Here is a 17,674-nt window from a genome sequence, read left to right on the forward strand (position 1 = left end):
TTAGGGTCCAGCCTGTGTCGGGACGTTTTCACCAGTTGGCTTTCATTCAGCCTCAGCAGATGAGACGGTCAAACAACAATAAAGTCTGTGATGGGAGCAGGAGGTGATGGAGCAGTGGATGAGGTGTAGGACTAAGGCATCCTGGGTGTTCACTAGTGGGAGGAGCTTCTAACAGCCCGGAGAGAGGGAACAGCTGATCCTCAGGTCCTCTTCCAGATTTATGCCTCCTGCAGCTTTTTGCCTGCAATAATCAATATTTCTCTGTGGGCCCAGACCGTGCTGTAATGTAAACGGGTCGCTTTGTAGAGCTGAACCCAAAGAAATCTGCTCTGCACTTTTCATGACCTGTTACCACGTACTCATCCTCTGGCTTCAGGACGTAGAGCTTCACTGTGCAGAGTCCCGTCCAGGACTTGTTCAGCGTCAAACTCTAGATTGACGAGTTACAGGAGTAATTAGCCGGTCAGCGTAGTGAAGCCGTGAAGAGCTGAAGAGACGATAGTTTCCCCTGAGAGTTAATGGAGAGGAGAAAACAAAGCTGAAGGGAGAGTGTGTCTCTGACTGTAGCTGTAAATCAAGGCTGCTGCCAGGTCTGTTTCTTTCATTAGTCTGCAAGATGAAGGAAGTTTTGGTGTTTGTCTTTGCTACCAACAACATGAGCAAAAGCATTTGAAAGAATCCAAAGACAGTCACAGCACTGATATATACGGTGGTGACTCGATAATCTGACCCTTAATGATCCTAAACCTCCCATAAAGACAGCCTTAGCGTACCGACAGCGTGGGTTCTGACTCCAGCAGGATATTCTATGTCACAATCAGGATAACAGCGTCTTATCTGACTGAACAGTCCCTCAGATTTACTGACTGACCCGTCAGGTAAGTAACTTATATATACCTATACGTACCTATAGCAGGTATGTAACCTGTATATATTCCTATATATCCTGCGGTTGTATAGCACCCAGCCTTCCTTGTGTCTGGACCTCCATCTTGACCATCCCACAGCCTTGCTATCTGACACTGAAGAAGGTTTTAGGTTTGGTGTCAGATGATGGAGTCCGACTGTTCCTGTGTGCTCAGTAGCAGCACTCAGAACCAAAATACTACGACTGCATGTTTAGGATGGAGTGAAAGCACCAGACAATGGCCCAGAATGGCAGAAAGCACTGACCAGCCACTGCATCTCCACCACGATGTGAAATGTCCAGTACGTGATTTAGAGGAACTGTCTCTGGAAAGTTGTGTGTTTTTCTATTTTATTGCTTGCAGAGCTGTCACTGGTTGATTTCTGCTTCATCCAGAGGCATTTTACAGCCTGCGGCTATTTTTACTTATTTAAAAATGACCAAAGCTGGAAGCAGTAGTTTAGTAGAGCATGTCACACCACCACCACCACCATCTATCTCTGGCTTTCAGAGGTTCTACAATAACAGGGGATGTTCGGGGCAAAAGGAGCAATTAAAATGTGAGGCTGAGTCACTGCGAGGCTCCTTATGAGCTGCAAATCTGATCGAGTTCAGACAGAGGAAGTCCAAACACTTTCCACTAAAGTGCCTTCACGTGCTTCCTCACATTTGTTTTTATTTGTCGAGCAAAGTCAGAGCTCGTCATGTTGTGTCCGTCGTGTCGGGATGTGAGGGAGACCTGCCACCGTGACGACCCTTCAGCTCCTGTCAGGTGCTCCTCTGCTGTATTGTAGTGCTCCTTTTGGGAGGCTGATTTTTTCTGGAAGAAGATGAGGGCTGCGGTAATATTGCAGAGAGGCTGAGATAGCCGGGCTTTGAGAGCAGGAAGACGGATGTTTGGCAGAGCTGTGGAAGTAGCCGTGTTGTGATGGTATCTTATTGGCGCCACAGCTCAGGGCACGTAGTGATAAGAGCTGGCTGTGCTGCTACAGCCACACAACAGGCCTGGACACAAACACTCACACACACACAATCGCATCGGACACAGAAACACAGCCAAGGTCACGGTCGCTCACAGCTCCACATTCCTTCTTCTGTCGTCTCCAATCACCAAAGCCCGACCATATTCTGATGTGCAAGTGCCAAAAACTACTAAAGACGAAGAGCCGTGCGCTGTTTCATCTGTGATAGAGGCAGCCATGTCTTATCACTCTCCGGCCAGCGGGGATTTGCTTGTTAGAAAACGCTTTTTTCTTCACATGAAAGCTGCTCCTGTGTTTGATATGTACCTGTGATGCTCCCTGTGGACAGCGCGTCGCTGTGTCACGCTCTGATCGTCTGCACATGTTGAGCTTTTACCTGAAGTGTGAGTGCTGGGTGAAGGTCTTCGGTGTTGTTGTCTGTCTGAGCTGCGAGGATGCCGGCGGCTGCATGACGGAGGCCGTCTGTGACAGGAGGGAGTTACTGGCTCCACTTGTTACCGGTTCTAACCCTAACACCGAAGATCACGTGTGATTCAACACTGCTGGGAGTAATTTGAACATTAATCGTAACCAACAAGGAGCACAGTGAGATCAGTCAGAGCAGGCTCATGTGATTGATAACGAGATGCTTCCCGTCTGAATCCTGAGCAGGTTCTGGGCACTTGGCCGCCTTTTTCCTCACTGTGGGCTCATTTCTTATGACAACAGGAAGTCCTGCAGCTCTATGGAAACGGCACAACCATGATGGAAATGACAGAACTCAAAGTGTGTGTGTTGTGCCGTGTAAGGGCGGTGTCATGCCGTAAATCAAAGAAGTCAAAAAATCAGTTGATAGAAATAATTTCCCTGATTATTTAATATACTAACGTTTTAAAAACCCCAGAGTCAACATCCACACTTTATTTCAGTGCTCACAGGTGAACGAATCGGAGGGAGAGAAGAAACAAATCAGAGAACAGCAGCTCTACATCCTGCAGATATTTTACTTCCTACAGTTTGTATTTGATCCACACCTTTCACCTGTCTGCTGTGTGTAGCCACAGCCTGCAGTTCAGCCATGAAGGCGAAGAGTTTGGACCTGAGTAGAGTTCCTGACCGGTCCAGTTGTGCTGAGAAGCGCTGATTGCTGTTTTTAAGGAGTTCCGTTTTGGAGTTCAGAGGGTCAATAAATGGATCCAGAATCACAATGTTTAGAAATGTTGGGCATGTCCTCCATGAGCCCACGACCTGAAGAAACTAAAGCTGCAAGAGACAGGTTTCATTACAGCTGGTCTGAAACCAGTGCTTCTGACAGCAGGATGTCAGTATATGTAGAAATAGGAACAGAGATCAGACGAGCAGAGAACGACTCGACAGCATTAGTGCTGAAACAAATATACTGACTATTCATCTATATATATATATATATAGAGAGAGAGAGAGAGAGAGAGAGAGAGAGATTGATGAGGCATCTACAAACAAACCATTTAAAACTTGGTTCTGGGATTTTATTTATTTTTTCAAGTCTTTTTTTCTATTTGATATCATTTAATCAGTTCATCTGAAAATGTAATTGATCCTGAAAATAGCAGCTGCTGACTAAATATTCTATATAAATCACAGCTAATGAATCCGTGTCACATCGTGTCTCCGGACATTCATCATTGAGGTTTGTGTTGTCGTACTAATAAAGCGATGCTCCCGTGGTACTCCAGCGTCGTGTGGAGTCGACAGCGTGCTGCTGTGAGGAGGTGAATATTAATTCCTTCCACATGTGGTCGTGACCCTCATTTATTCAGCCAGCCATGTTTCCACCAGGACGCCGCTCACCCCGAGCTGCTATCAGTGATTTGCAGGAAAGAATAAATTATGTTTTAAAACTGATATCAGAATATTTTCCTTGCTAAACTCTCAGCAATATGTAAAGAATATTGAGAATAAACAGCCTCTTCACACTCAATTAAATCCCTTCTGAAGCCTCATTTCAACCACCAGCACATCGGTGGCTGCAGAAACAATCAGTGTGGAAACGTGAGTGGCGGGTTTGTCCTGGTGGTCGTCCTCCCAGCTCTGCCCTCATCTCTGCCTCCTCTCCTCTCATTTAGTTTCTATCTCTGGGCCACCTGCCTGTTGTGTTGCCTCCACGTTAGCCGGGAGGAGATCATTGGAACGGAGCGAGCCATTGATTAGCCGGGATGATCTCATTTGGCTTGGATGCTCCATGTCAGAGGAAGGCTGCATGTGTCTGCAGGAGGCTGCCTGAAATTCTCATTGCACCAGTCTGAAGCAGTCGTATATGTACATCTCAGGGCTGCTGTTGGCCCGTTTTCTTCTTTTGTCTTGGAGTGCTGCTGGATGTATGATGGCACCGCGTCCCGCCGGCGGCCTTACGCTCAGTGCTGTGAATAAAAACTGTTGGTATCACGACTTTGCTGCTCTCGTCTGTTTGATGGTGCTGATCTCAGTGAATTGTCTAATCAACTTCCTTCACAGCATCTTCGACTACACTGCCTCTTCACAAAGCAATCACACACTCCTGTAGGCGCCCAGCCCCGGGCTCGCACACACACAACATGAATAATGATGCTGTGCCTCTGCCGGGCTCTGGGTCCGGGCTGCCGGGCTCTGGGTCCGGGCTGCCGGGCTCTGGCTCCGGGCTGCCGGCCTGACGAGACGCTGAAGCCTTGGTCCAGTCGAACTGTTAGTGTCGGCTCTTCTCTGATGTTGGCCCTGGAGAGTGTGTGTGTGCGTGTGCGTGTGTATTGTGTGTCTATGGCAGTGTGAGCTCCTCTGTAGGAGGACGTGTGCTGTTCCTCGTTGGCTCTGTAATGATGACTCGTGCGGCCCGTAGAACCCAGTGACTCACGTTGTTCTGCGACCTGTAGAACCCAGTGACTCACGTTGTTCTGCGACCCGCTCAGCTAGTTTCACACAGAGCCAAAGGACATGCCGGCTTCAGCCGCTGCTCTGTTGTCAGATCTCTGGCTGCCGCCGACTCTCCGAGCACAGCCGCTCTCTCCCTCCTCGCTTCTTCCTCTTAATGGGCCGAGTCCGGCCGGGGAGCTGTTCTGTTGGGCGCCTCATTAGAGCAGATGTTGACTTCGTCCATAAGCTGAATGTAAACATCTGCTGCTGTTCTCTGGTCGTTTGTGGACGTCGGGGTTGAATCACGAGTGCCTCTTTGGTAATACAATGAAAGTTCGAGCTGATTGGAGCCGAGCGGGTTGATTAGTCGGTATTTGTGTGGGAGGAGCAGAATCCGGGTCCAACGCGCTGTTTAAAACACTCCAGGTTCAGTTTGAGTTCAGTTCAGAGATGCACCTCCTGTCTGCAGCCATGTCTGCACCGCCGCCTGGTCTCTGTCCTCAGGATTATTTTAACGTGACTTTTCTTTGATAATAAAACGATTCACTGCTTCGTGTTTTTCCTGCAGGTTCTACGGTCAGAACTGAAGGAACGTGAGCACCTGGTAATCAGTACTTTGGATCAAGCCCGGATGTTTCTCGCTGACCAGCCCATCGAGGGTCCCGGGGAGCCGCGCAAGAACCTGCAGCCAAAGACCGGTCCGTTCCAGATCCATCAACACATCTGTATATGTGCTGTAGCTGAATGTAAAGTCCTGGAGGCTACTTTGAACTGATAAATGCTGCTTAAGCTATCATTACAGTCCCACTCAGTCCATCAGCCACTTTTCTTGCCTTTTCTTCAACTTAATTCAGCAATTTCTTGTAAAATCAGAGCTCCTATTAAGCCTCAGGCGGTCTGATCTCCTCGTGGTGAAGCATAAAGTCTGTATCTCTGCTCCTGGATGTTTGACTCCCACTAAGCTACAGCTTCTATACCGTACCATGTAATCTCCAGCTGCTAGACTCTACTCATGATCATTTAGTGTCATGGCTGACGTAGTCATCTATAAAGTACAGTTGTTTGTATCGTAGCTCTACAGAGTAAATCAGCTGAATGCTCTGAGGTAGTTCTTTTTCCATTTAGTAAATAAGGAGCAGCTGTGATCGTGGACGCTTCACATCACATACGGTCACAGAATGGCGACCAAAGCAAAGCGCTGCTCATTCTCTGACCTGGAGGCCGCTGAACATGTGAGCTTCATGTCTGAATGAGCATCGTGCTGCGTCAGCAGTCTGACACGAGGTCGGACCTTTCTGAGTCCGTTCGCTTCCAGTCTGAGCTGCATGCCATCACATTAATGGATCAGGATGCTTCAAGTTGTGTGAAGCAGTTTGGCCTTTTCTTCCCGTTTCAGCGCCAGTATTTGTCCACGAGCATCCCAGAGCGCAGCAGACATGCTGAGGCACCTTCCTCATGTCCAGCAGAGTCACATCTGACTGAAGCGGTCAGAACATTGGACTTTACTGCGATGAGAGCAGAACAGGGCAGATCAGTGAGCCTCATCAGCAACTATCAGAGCTTTGACAGAACAAGCTGAGACTCTGTGTTTCTTCCAGCTGTTTGTAGGAATCTTTACCTGAAGTTTGTTAAATACCTGCAGCCCCAGACAGATAGGATCCGTCTGATCGTCTCCAAAGCCAGAGAGCGTCGACACACATCAACAACAGCTGCTTGTAGTTATGAATCATCCCCGACATGGAGACAGGACTGATCAGACAGCTGGACTATCAGGCAGAGGAACCGTTCATCAGCTGCAGATAAATCATTTGCATCCATCCTCAGGTTGAGTCCAGAGCTCCATCTCAGCTGTCAGGATGTGTAAGGAGGACTTTAGCAGTCTGGTAAAGCCAGCAGTGCCACAGAGCCCATTCTAGTCTGTAAAGGATGAGCACCAGCAGAACGACCTGGTTCACTTTAACCAGCATGAAGACCAGAAAGGTTTCTCATTCAGGACATTCTGCACCAGAACAGGCTCTTAGACCTTCCAGCAGCTTGTCTGGTTATCTCTAAACCTAATGTGAGGACTCGTTTGGCCCAGTTTGGAGGGTTCAGAGCCTTTGAAGCACCGTCCACTTCCCTCTGACTCGGTGCTGATGCAGATAAGTCACAGCAGAGCCAACGTGCACCGACTCATTCAGCATTCCCTCTCTGGCTCTGGTGGAGGCAGCATCTTGGTACAGTCAGCACATTTCCCTTAAACTAAACTCCGACTGTGTAAATAATTAAGCCACCCACGGGGCTGCGTGGGGGCGTGGCCAGACGTCAGAGCGCAGACCGATAGGCTCGTTGTCTCTGATCTTTGATGCAAATATCAAAGCATCATCTCATGTATAAATAGCCAAAAAGCTGATTTAAATTTAGCTGCGCTCGTTTTCTAATCAGAGGACATCAGATTCTCAGCGTGACACTGATAAAATCTTAGAATATCTCTCGTAGTGTTTTTATTCAGTCAGTCGGCGCTTATTGTTTTGCTTGTAGCTGACATTTTTCATTACAGAAGACAGACGCTTTGATGCTGCGTTCGCTGCTGCCAGCACTGTTACGTCTTGTAGTTATCAGACTCGTATGTATGCAGAGAAGAGGATGAGAAAAAAACGAGAGCTTGCAGAGGTGCAACAGGTGAAGATGGTAATTCAGGGACTGCCCCGGAGAGGAGACCTTAGAACTCATAAACGCTGCTCATCTTTCTTCACATGGGTGTTTGGGGAGCACTTCTCTCGCCTTGCTGCTCGTCTCTTTCCTCTCTAACTGCACCCTCTGATGTGTCACGATTATCCTTCCTCTCACCTTTCCTGCCTTCTTATTCCCTAGACCTTTATGATGCCTTGATGCCTTCACTTCCACCTTAACTAGTTTTTCTTTTTCTGATTTTCTTTTCCTATTTTTCTGTCCTTTTGTTCGTCCTCCTTGTGAGGTTTCAGCCATTTGCTTTGGATGAAACCAATGATGACGTCCAGATAGAGCTGCAAAAGGAGGGAAATGCCCAAGAAGGGTTTCTTCAGTGCTTTAATGTTCTGAACTGCATTTACAGCCAGACCATGTAACAAAGACAGAAGATGGTAAAACACAGAGCGAAGCCTTCGATCTACTGCGTCATTTTAAGGAAGAAGTGATTTTAATGTGATTACACAGAAGACTTAGGCCTGTGTATCCCATCAGTGAAATGTTTGAGAAACTGAAGATGAGATTAGTTTGTGGTTAGAATCAGATGTGGAGTTATCTGTCAGACGTTTCTCCCTCCTCTCCACGTTACTCTCACATTTGGAAAACAGTAATACGATGCTGAAGCGCCTGATGAGCTGAAGATCTTGAGTTCAGCATGCGGTTGTTATTCAGGAGGATTTCATGATGTGTTCCTAAAAACTGATCCTTGTCATTAGCATGTCGTGGGAAGGTCCCCACACACCTCAGAGTTAAATAAAGGCTGAAACAAACTGTCATTGTCAGCAAGATACCATGTTGTCTCTTTTCCCGTCTTCTTCCAGACCTCACCCCGGAGGAGAAGGCCCGAGGCTTGGCTCGAGCAATCCGCAAGCAGACCGGTGAGGTGAGGGAGCGCTGGGAGCGTCTGAAAGGCCACGTGGGCGGCTGGCACAGTCAGGTGGAGCGAGCCTTGGAGCGGCTCCAGGAGCTGCAGAGCTCCATGGACCAGCTCGACCTGCGGCTGACTCGTGCAGAGGAGGCCAAAGCGACCTGGCAGCCCGTGGGCGACCTGCTGATCGACTCGCTCCAGGACCACATCGATAAGACCGTGGTGAGTCAGGCAGCCCACTCCCCTCAGCCCATCTGGTTGTTTTACATTCTGAACCGTAGATAATGCCACCGAGAGTTTCACTGTGAATTACTGCTGGATCATAAATTACTGAGTCAACAGCAATTTGATCAAGTGAACAGGATCTGCCAGAACGGTGCGTCCATGGAAGGAAAGTGTGGCCAATATGGAGAGTGAGCCTTGGCTGAATGTTCACACCGTTTCCAGCCTCTCTTGGAACAAAATGCTGCCTCATTGGATGATGTGCTCGCTTTCATGATTGTGTCTTGTTTGTTTGCAAATGCTGCTCATCAAATTTGAGCATGTCTTGTCCCAAGGAGACCTGGCCAAGGAACAAATAGCATATTCAGTTAGGAAGCAAAGAAAAGAGAAGGCTCTCCTAATAAATGGAAGACAGACGAGAAACAGCCAAGTGGTGATTGACAGGCTGTATGTGTGCCTTCATTTCACCGTCTGCTGCAGCCTGGCTCGCTGTGTGCAGTCTGGCCAATTATACTTCTTAATATCTGTGTCATTTAGGGACCCACTTCAGATAAAACGCTCTATTAACAGATTACATTACAGCTTTGGAGTCACTTGTCTCCGACGTGGGACACACAGGACAGCATATAGGCATTAATGTGATATCCACAGTCACAGCGCAGGTTTTCAAAGCAAATTAGAGCCACGCAAAGCTCCATTTAAAGCGTGATTTGTCTCCAATTAAAGATTATGAGGTCAAACATGAGAAAGATAAACAGCAATTATGATGAAACAGACGATAATCAACCGTCCGTCTCTTTGTGAAAGTGCAGAAGTGATAATTGAATCATGGTGAACCACGTGAGCTGTTGTGTGCAGACCTTCAGAGAGGAGGTGGCTCCGCTACGCCACGATGTGCGCCTTGTTAATGAGCTTTCTGCTGAGCTGACGCCGCTGGACATCCAGCTGTCGTCCACCGCCTCCAGACAACTGGACCAGCTCAACATGAGATGGAAACTCCTACAGGTAATTTAAATCCTCCGTCAATCATCTGCAGATGTTGGGCCAGCTGTGGTTGCCCATCACATGTTGTTTTGTGAGCCTTTTTGTCTTCCTTGAGCATTTTGTCGTCCACACCGGTCTCAGTTACCGTTACTCTTCCGTTCTCCCGCCTGTCGGTGTTTCTGTGCTTTTCTGTCTGTTTCTGGGTTTATTCCCTGAGCTTCCTCTCTCCGCCTGCCTCTTTTCCTTTATGTCAGCCGAACACACGAGGGACTGAGCGTTGTCCTCTACCTGTACCTGCTCTATCTGAACACAGCTCATCAATGGACACTATTCTCACTGCACAGCAGCCACCTTCTTGGCTCTGTAGACGCCTGGTAGCCTCGGTCTGATCTGCTGAATGGAGCATGTCTCAGCCTGAAGGGAACGCCGCCGGGAACTCTGTTCTTTTTTTCTTTCTGCATTGTCCTCATCGAGGATGGGCTCGAGTTTCGACTCTTTCGTGACTGGTACTGTTTGTCCAAATAAGAATAACCCGAAGATGATATGTGTGAATGAGGCCGGCTCTGTTAGAGGGATGGAGCCAGAGAACATCCACCTAGTTCTCTGCTTAATTAGTGACTCTTGGAGCCTTTGAGGTCCTTAACGAGTCTGAGCAGTGATGTCTCTGGTGTCCAGTGAATACAGGTCAGACCTGAATGCAGGTCAGCTGTGATTTTCCTCCAGATGAAGCCACACAGCATCTGGTTCTGGAGATGAATGAGGTGGAATGTGGGCAGACAAAAAACAACAACAAAAAGCAGGAACCAGTTGTGTGTTGAGAAAAAGGAAGTGTTGGAAAGAAGCCTACAGTCATCCCGGAGCAGCACTGGGCTCCTCTGTGCTTTGTGGTGTTTCCCATGTACGGCTCAGACGCCCACCAACCGGCTCTTTGCCTGGACAGTGAACATAACTCAGATACGGAGTCAGAGGACGTCAGAGCTTCCTTGGACCTCACATCTTTATTTCTTAAAGTCTGCAGGAATGCAGGAGCTTCAGTAAGAAGCCCGGTCTGACTGTAGTTGGATGATGTGGTCTTCACATGCAGACAGCTTCATCTTCCTGCTGTGAGCATAACAGTCATTAGTGGCCAGAAAGACACTGAGCTGTTGGCCTTTCTTTGCCCATTTCCAGGATCCCAGCATGGACATCTGTGATCATAGCGCCTGAGGCAGCAGTGTGTATGTACTGCAGACTGCCAGGACTGTCCTGCTAGTCAGGCTAATGAAGCAAAGCCACGTCCAGCAGGACACAGGTGTCCGCTGAGAGGTCAATCCTCACCAATGTTTGTGTGATTGATGGTTTGAAGCTGTGTGGAGCTTCACCTTTCTCTGAACGCGCTGCATGCGAAGGTGAGCGCAGCAGTGTGTCTGAGGCAGCCAGTCATTTGTTTTGGAACAGGAGTTTGCAATGATAACTATAAAGGTGGTTATTAATGATAATGAAGGTATAGAGGAGAATGTGAGTAAAGTAAATCTGCTCCGTCTTTGCATTGGATGGTTCTGATAATGTTCTGATTCAGATTCTGTCATTCTCCATTTTCCTGATCTGTGCGTCAGGGCTGAGCACTTCATTGATTATCAATGGAAATTTCCATAAACTATACGATTAGCAAATTGCAAAAGCTGTGATGAAGATGTACGAGGCCTGGTTATTAAATGATGTGTTTGACTTTGTTTGATTCCACCATGTTGGAACTTTGCTCGCCCATTGATCAGAACCAGAATCAGGTTTATGGTGTGTTTACTGATGGATCAGCGAACACTCTAAGTTCCAGGCGTGCAGGCTGTGGTTCGACTGACATAAACCCTGTCCTCTTGTTTCATAGCCTCCTTCATGTCTCAGGCCAGGCTTTAAACTCTTTTATAAATCCATCTCATCCTCCGTGTCTGACAGTCACACTTCTGACCTGGAGCGCTAACGCCTCATCGCATGTGTTCAATCTGTTGCTCTGTAGAACTCACATGGAGACGTTTTCCTCAGATGGTTCAGCCCGAATGTGCGTCATTACAAACGTGTTTCTGGCTTGTCGACGTCTCTCTCTGTCTGTTGTTGTGTCTGTACTGAAGTACCTCAGGATGGTGGTGCCACCTTTACCGTTCTGCTGCATTCAGTTTCTTATCAGATCACATTTTCAGCTGTAAGCTAGCCATTAGCTAGCCATTAGCTAGCCACTAGCTAGCCATTAGCTAGCCATTTCCCTTTAGCTACGTTTGACAGGTCATACTCACCTGACATGTTTGATCATATGTTTTGTTTTGCTGTCAAACAGCTTTAGTTGAGCACACACCTCTTTATGCACAGACGGCGCTCAGCAGACGTCTGGCTGTTACAGCTCTCTGAACCGGACCACACCCTGTGCAGGATCACTTCAGTGTCAAAGATGGTTCAGAAGTGTGTCACCTCTCAATAACTGCATTGCTTCTAAGCTAAGCAGTAGGGTATCTGGTCCTATGACCATTAACACACTTTCCAGGGACTCTGTTAGAAATGCAGGCCCCAGAGAAGTGAGCCATCATGGCGTCCAGGTAACCTCACTGCATGGACGTGGTTCTGGGCTGTGTGCATCTGCATGTCGACATCATGGCTCCACATGACCAGAGAAGAGGAAAGATCTGATTGTGAGAATTTAAAAAGATGGAAAAGGGTACAGGATGGTGGTGGAGAATAAAACTAATGAGAGCACAGCTGCAGGAGCTACAGAGTCGTAGTGCCATTAATCAGAGCTGCGCTGGTCTTCTTCCTACAAACAGACAGGGCTTCAGGTCAGTGCTTCAGACTTGGCAAAGGGTTCATCAGCGGAAACTGGAATTTCTGTAAAAGGTCAGACGGTGAGAAAGACGTCGCATGATGTCACACTCTACAGACATCCAATAAAAAAAGCCTTTGCTTGCTCTTTGGTACAAACTTCAAGAGGATGCTGAGTCAAAGAAGATGATAAGAAGCCTGATTCATTAGGAGAACAGTGTTTGGTCCGATCACACCCAGATGGAGTCCACAGTTTGCTGTGACCCTTGTTCAGACCACCACAGTGAATGCATGGTCCTGACAGGGAGCTACAGGGCGTGAGCGTGATGATACGGAGCTGTTGTAGAGATGCCACACACACATATATATATATACACTGCCAGACAAGATGACTCCTCGTCTACACCGACTTGGCGTGATTTCAGCTTGATTGCGATCCAAAGCACACTGCCAGAATCACACAGGAGGTTCTAGACAAAACCATGACCTGGACAAGAAAGTCACACCTCAGAGTGAATTTAGAAAGAAAAGCCGAGCAACACGAGCCTCAGAGGAAAGAAGAGCTGACAGAAATAGTGTTGGAGGAGTGGCACTGCAGACATGTGGTAAAAACAGAGTTTAACACACAAGATATCAGAAGAATCAAAGACTGAGCTTCAGTCCTGAACGCTGACTTTACTGAGCTCTGTGTTGTTAACATAATAAATCTAAACTGTTAGTTTCTGATTTGTCAAAGCACAAATTTCCTACTGTTCCACTAAGAAGTGATAAATGATTAATTAAATCACATTGTTCAGGGTTTTTGCTTCCAGTCTGTTTTAACCTGCTGCTGAGTGTGGCCTTTAAAATGCTTGTGAGTGTGTATGAACACAGTTCCTGCTGCTTGTCCACCTGTGTGTGAGCTCGTCCAATCAGCTGCAGTGAGTGTGTGTGTGATAGAAACCATGTGAGTCCAGCTCAGTCCAGCCCGTCCACGCAGACATTCAGCTGAGCTATATGATACCTGTGAATCCAGTCAACATGTTCTATTGTGTATTTCTATACCTGTGAAAAAGTTTCTTAAGTTGGACTTTTACAGGAAATCCACTTCTAACTTAATTGCACTGAAATTGAATTCATTCCAACCGTGACGCCAAGTCCAGTCGCTGTGAAGTTCTGTGTTCCGTGAGCACAGCTTTGTGGCCCACAGCTCACGGTTCTGTCTCCTGTGACTACAGGTGGCGTTGGAGGACAGACTGAAGCTCCTTCAGGAAGCCCACAGAGACTTCGGCCCCTCCTCGCAGCATTTCCTCTCCAGTGAGTACAAGAGCCAATTACCTCTCTCAGGGAATGAGACATTTTTGGCCATTTGGTTTGTTTCTCCCCAGTTACAGAGTGGCACGTCCTCAAAATCGCTCTCATCTCGCCATCTCGAGCCGTCGGGCATGCCCAGTAGACGTGTGCCCATGCATACCCATGCACGCAGTTTGCAGACTGGGCACTTTAATCTTGAATAATGCAGGGCTTAATTACAGCTCTCCAGTGCCTCAGCCGCCCGTCCTCCCTCTGTAGAGTGGTCATTAGCAGAACAGAGAGCGTCAGAGACAAAGCTGGTGTGAAAGACAAATGCACAAGTGTGAACATTAAACAAAGCAGCCCGTCTCTCTCCTTTCTGTAATCAGAGAGCCATTAGTGCGCTTCCTGCTTCACCTGATTGGCTTTGCCGGACGTCACACACACAATGGATGGTGCGTGACCAGAGCCGGCGGTGGCCTCGGCGGCCATGCTGTGTCATCAGCAGACATGAATTTAGAAAACAAGCCGAGAGCTCAGCGACCAGACCGAACAGCACTCCGTCTCTTCTTTCATCTTCTGGCGCTCTGACACTATCTCCTCCATCACACGTTGGCTCTCATTACACTAGTAGCTTAATATTCCCTCAGGGATCAATAAAGTACTGCGTCCTTATCTCGCCCTATTCATCTCATATATCTCCCAATCTCGCTTAATCTCTTTCTCTTACTGTCTTTTCATCTCTCTATCTGAGTGTAGAGCTGTGTCAAGGAGGAGGGAAAGTGGGAGGGCGATAAATCAAGCAACATTTCTGCTCCTTATTGCTCTTGAGAGCTTCTCCAGTCTTATGTTTGGCTGATTTCACACTTTATCAGCTTGTCATTTCCAGCGTTTCTCTGTCCACTCGATATTTATTATCTTGTTTGCACCCACAAAGATCAGCATAAACCTGAGCACGGCGGACATTCTTCTCAAAAGTTTGCCTTCCATTTGAAAACTTTTCATGCCCTGTTGTCTGCCTCCTCCCCTCGCCGCCCAAACAACAATATCCGCCTGCTTTCTCCCGTCATTTCATGCTTGGTAAGAGTCTTCCTTATATAGCTAGATGATGTTATTATGGAAGTGTTAGATGTAAGAATTATTTCAAGTCAAGCTCCAGACGCTAAACGGATTACTGTACTGCATGGTCAGATGTGCTGTTTATTAAGGCGGCGGTTGGATTTTAACTGCTTGACTTTTTGTCTCTCTCCCCATCTCTCTTTTATCTCCGTCTCTCTCCGTCTGCAGCCTCCGTGCAGCTCCCCTGGCAACGTGCTGTTTCACAGAATAAGGTTCCTTATTACATCAAGTAAGTGGAGAGCAATGGCTCCGATAGCATCAGTGTTCCTGCATTAATGGCATGCATGTGTGGGTTTGTGTCTGTGATGCAGCGCTGAAGGCAGAGCAGTCGGGATGTTGTCGTAGGAATTTGGTAAAGTGGGATTAAAAACACCTTCTTTTATTAAGGATTCATCTCCATCTCCCATGTTAGCCCCGCCGGCAGCTTTGGCATGTTTTGTTTAAAGCGCCACCAGAATGACGCCATTTATCAGCCAGAAGACGGAAGAAGAGAAGAACCGTCCGGTGTCCAACTCCCCGTCCTGTCCACATAATCACATGTGACATGCAGTTGCTCTGACCAGGTTCTGTGAGAAATACAAAGAGGGAGTAAATGATGTTTTTGGATTTTAGAAATGCTCATAGCTGACTGTGGACTGAATGTGGAACAGCTGATCATCTCAAACGCTGTCTGAAAGCAAATCAAAGCCGTCTCTCTGCTTGTTATTTAGAGCTCCACCTTCTCGTGACCTTTTCACCAATGAACGCTCATATAGCGACTGTTCCATGTATTTCTGTGCACGTACATAATTTATTCGTCTTTCAGTTGAGGTTCTTCAATCTGCCGATTTGCTCTGTGTGTAAATCAGCATTGGGTCTGTTTCTCCTGCACATTCCTCATTCAGTTCAACATTAGCGCCACCTTCTGAATGGGTAAAGCCTGCTGAGTCCCAGGACAGCTTTCCACACCTGCTAACAGGGACTATAATGACTTTCGCCTGACGTCTGGCTTCTGTTCTGATTTTTGCCAAATCGGGCCTGGTTCTGTTTAAACAGGCAGAGAGAGGACGTGTGCTGGTAGCAGCTCCTCCACTGCTCAGGGGAAGTCAGTCACAAAGTGTGGAGGACCTCATTATCCACAAATCATGTAGCCGTGTATCAGGAAACTGCTGCCGAACCAAACCCCAGTTCCCCCTCCTTGTTTCTGCTGGCAGTGAGAAAATTCTTTGGGTAGCAGTTTGAGCTGTCGTTTATAAGTTCTGCTGTCGTTGCTTCTGTCTCTGGTTTCTGTTGGAATCCTGTTCCTGCCTGACTTTGTTTTCCAGGATGATAAAATGAGTGTATGTTGTAGGGCTGGCCCCATAAATCATCCTGTGCCCTGAGTCCAAATGTCACGGCTCAGTTAAAATTGTCAAATGGCCATTAGAGAAAAAAACCTGCTTGTGCCATTGTCCCGAGAACAACCTTCAATAAAAGCTTCCGTTATGAAGATTTATAGATCTGGTCTCGTCCTCGTAACAAGAAAAATGTCTCCAAATGTTCAGTTTTCCAAAGCATTTCTATTTATGCTTAATGTCACTTTCAGCTTGTGCAGCCTTTAAACGGCTCGGTTCTTATTCCCGGGTCGCTTTAGGCCCTTCTAGAGACTCTTAGTTTGGCGGCAGTGCATTCAGGTTTATCAGAAGTAGTAAAAACATTTCTCAGCGTTTTTTCAAATTTGGATTTGGAGAACATGGAGACTCCACGCAGGAAGATCCCGGGTGTCCTCACCGGGACGCCGACCGGCGACCTTCTAGCTGTGAGGCCACGGTGCTAACCACTGATCCACCTGCAGCCCAACACACATCATGCACCTTCCTGTATTTTCAAAGACTCGTCCTGTTGCAGTCTGAGAGACAAAGCTGTTATTTCCATTTTAAAGGAAACAACAGTCCTGTTTGTCCAGCCATCAGGAGGAGAACGTGATCCAGACAAAGAAGGAATGCAGCGACACCTGCACTGTGTTTGTCCTGCAGCTTGGCACGGCAGTGGGATGGCAGATGAAGCCAGACAGCCAGCGGCTCGGAGGGCAGCCTTATAACTTTAGAGTCAACAGCAGACTGTGATCACAGATGTGCCCAGCCGCTGAACCTGCTTCCGCCCACTCACACAAACAAAGCACATGTACACAAAGGCACCAAACAATACACACAAACTCATTTAGAGACACATGTAGTGCAGCTCACCCCCACGCTGCCCAAAGATGCATATGAACTCCAAACTCCGACTGGCTGTCCAGAACACACCATATGCTCTGCGGATCCCTCTCGGTTGGCAGGACCCGCTTTTCTCTCTCCGAGGCGGCTCTTCTATTAACCCTAAATTGCCTCTCGGAAAACGGAGGAAACAGAATGTGTCAGTGTTGTGCTGCAGTGTGTGGCTTTTTCCTTCATTGGAAATGAAGCCAGCCTGCAGCACACGTCCTCCTCCTTCACACACAGCACACACTCATGAAACCCACTTAATGTGCTGTTTGATCTGAACTCTAAATCCATCTCCAGGACTAATCACAGGTTGCTTTCAGGCCTGTGACATCCTTGGGACATGCGCATCAGTCTTTGACACATTCATTTCCCTGAACTCCTCCTCGTCTCCTCTTCCATCTCCTCTCATGCGCTGCGTCTTTTCTTGGGGCTGACAAAGGGCTCTGATTAAAGCGCCGCCTCGTCCACCCCCTGGAGTGAACACTTCAATTGGCATATTTAGGGAGAATCAAATGGCTTCACACACATTCCACATATGCTGCCTGATGCTGGATTTGCTGTCCCGTTTCCGGGACGCTGTCTGACAGAGCGCTGGGCTTATGCGGCTTCTGGGCTTTCTGAGAGGAAATACAGCCAGATTGCATCTGTGCAAAGATTAGAGAGAGACTCCCTCCACAGGCCAGGGCTCAGCAGCAGCGCTGCCTGTTTCTCATTGTTTCTGATGGCACACACCCCACACTGTGTGTGTGTGTGTGTGTGTGTG

At 47.7% G+C, this 17,674-nt stretch overlaps 1 protein-coding gene across 1 annotated transcript in view; it reads left to right on the forward strand.

The window, feature by feature from the left end:
* utrn (utrophin) overlaps window positions 1–17,674 on the forward strand; it is a 221,798-nt gene that overhangs the window by 146,114 nt on the left and 58,010 nt on the right. Inside the window, 5 exon segments of the mRNA XM_008278665.1 lie at window positions 5,303–5,432; window positions 8,262–8,530; window positions 9,389–9,535; window positions 13,516–13,594; window positions 14,858–14,918. Of these exon segments, the coding sequence (XP_008276887.1) occupies window positions 5,303–5,432; window positions 8,262–8,530; window positions 9,389–9,535; window positions 13,516–13,594; window positions 14,858–14,918 (686 nt within the window).

The sequence above is a fragment of the Stegastes partitus genome, unplaced genomic scaffold (assembly GCF_000690725.1).
Source record: "Stegastes partitus isolate 25-593 unplaced genomic scaffold, Stegastes_partitus-1.0.2 Scaffold129, whole genome shotgun sequence".
Taxonomy (NCBI): Eukaryota; Metazoa; Chordata; class Actinopteri; family Pomacentridae; genus Stegastes; species Stegastes partitus.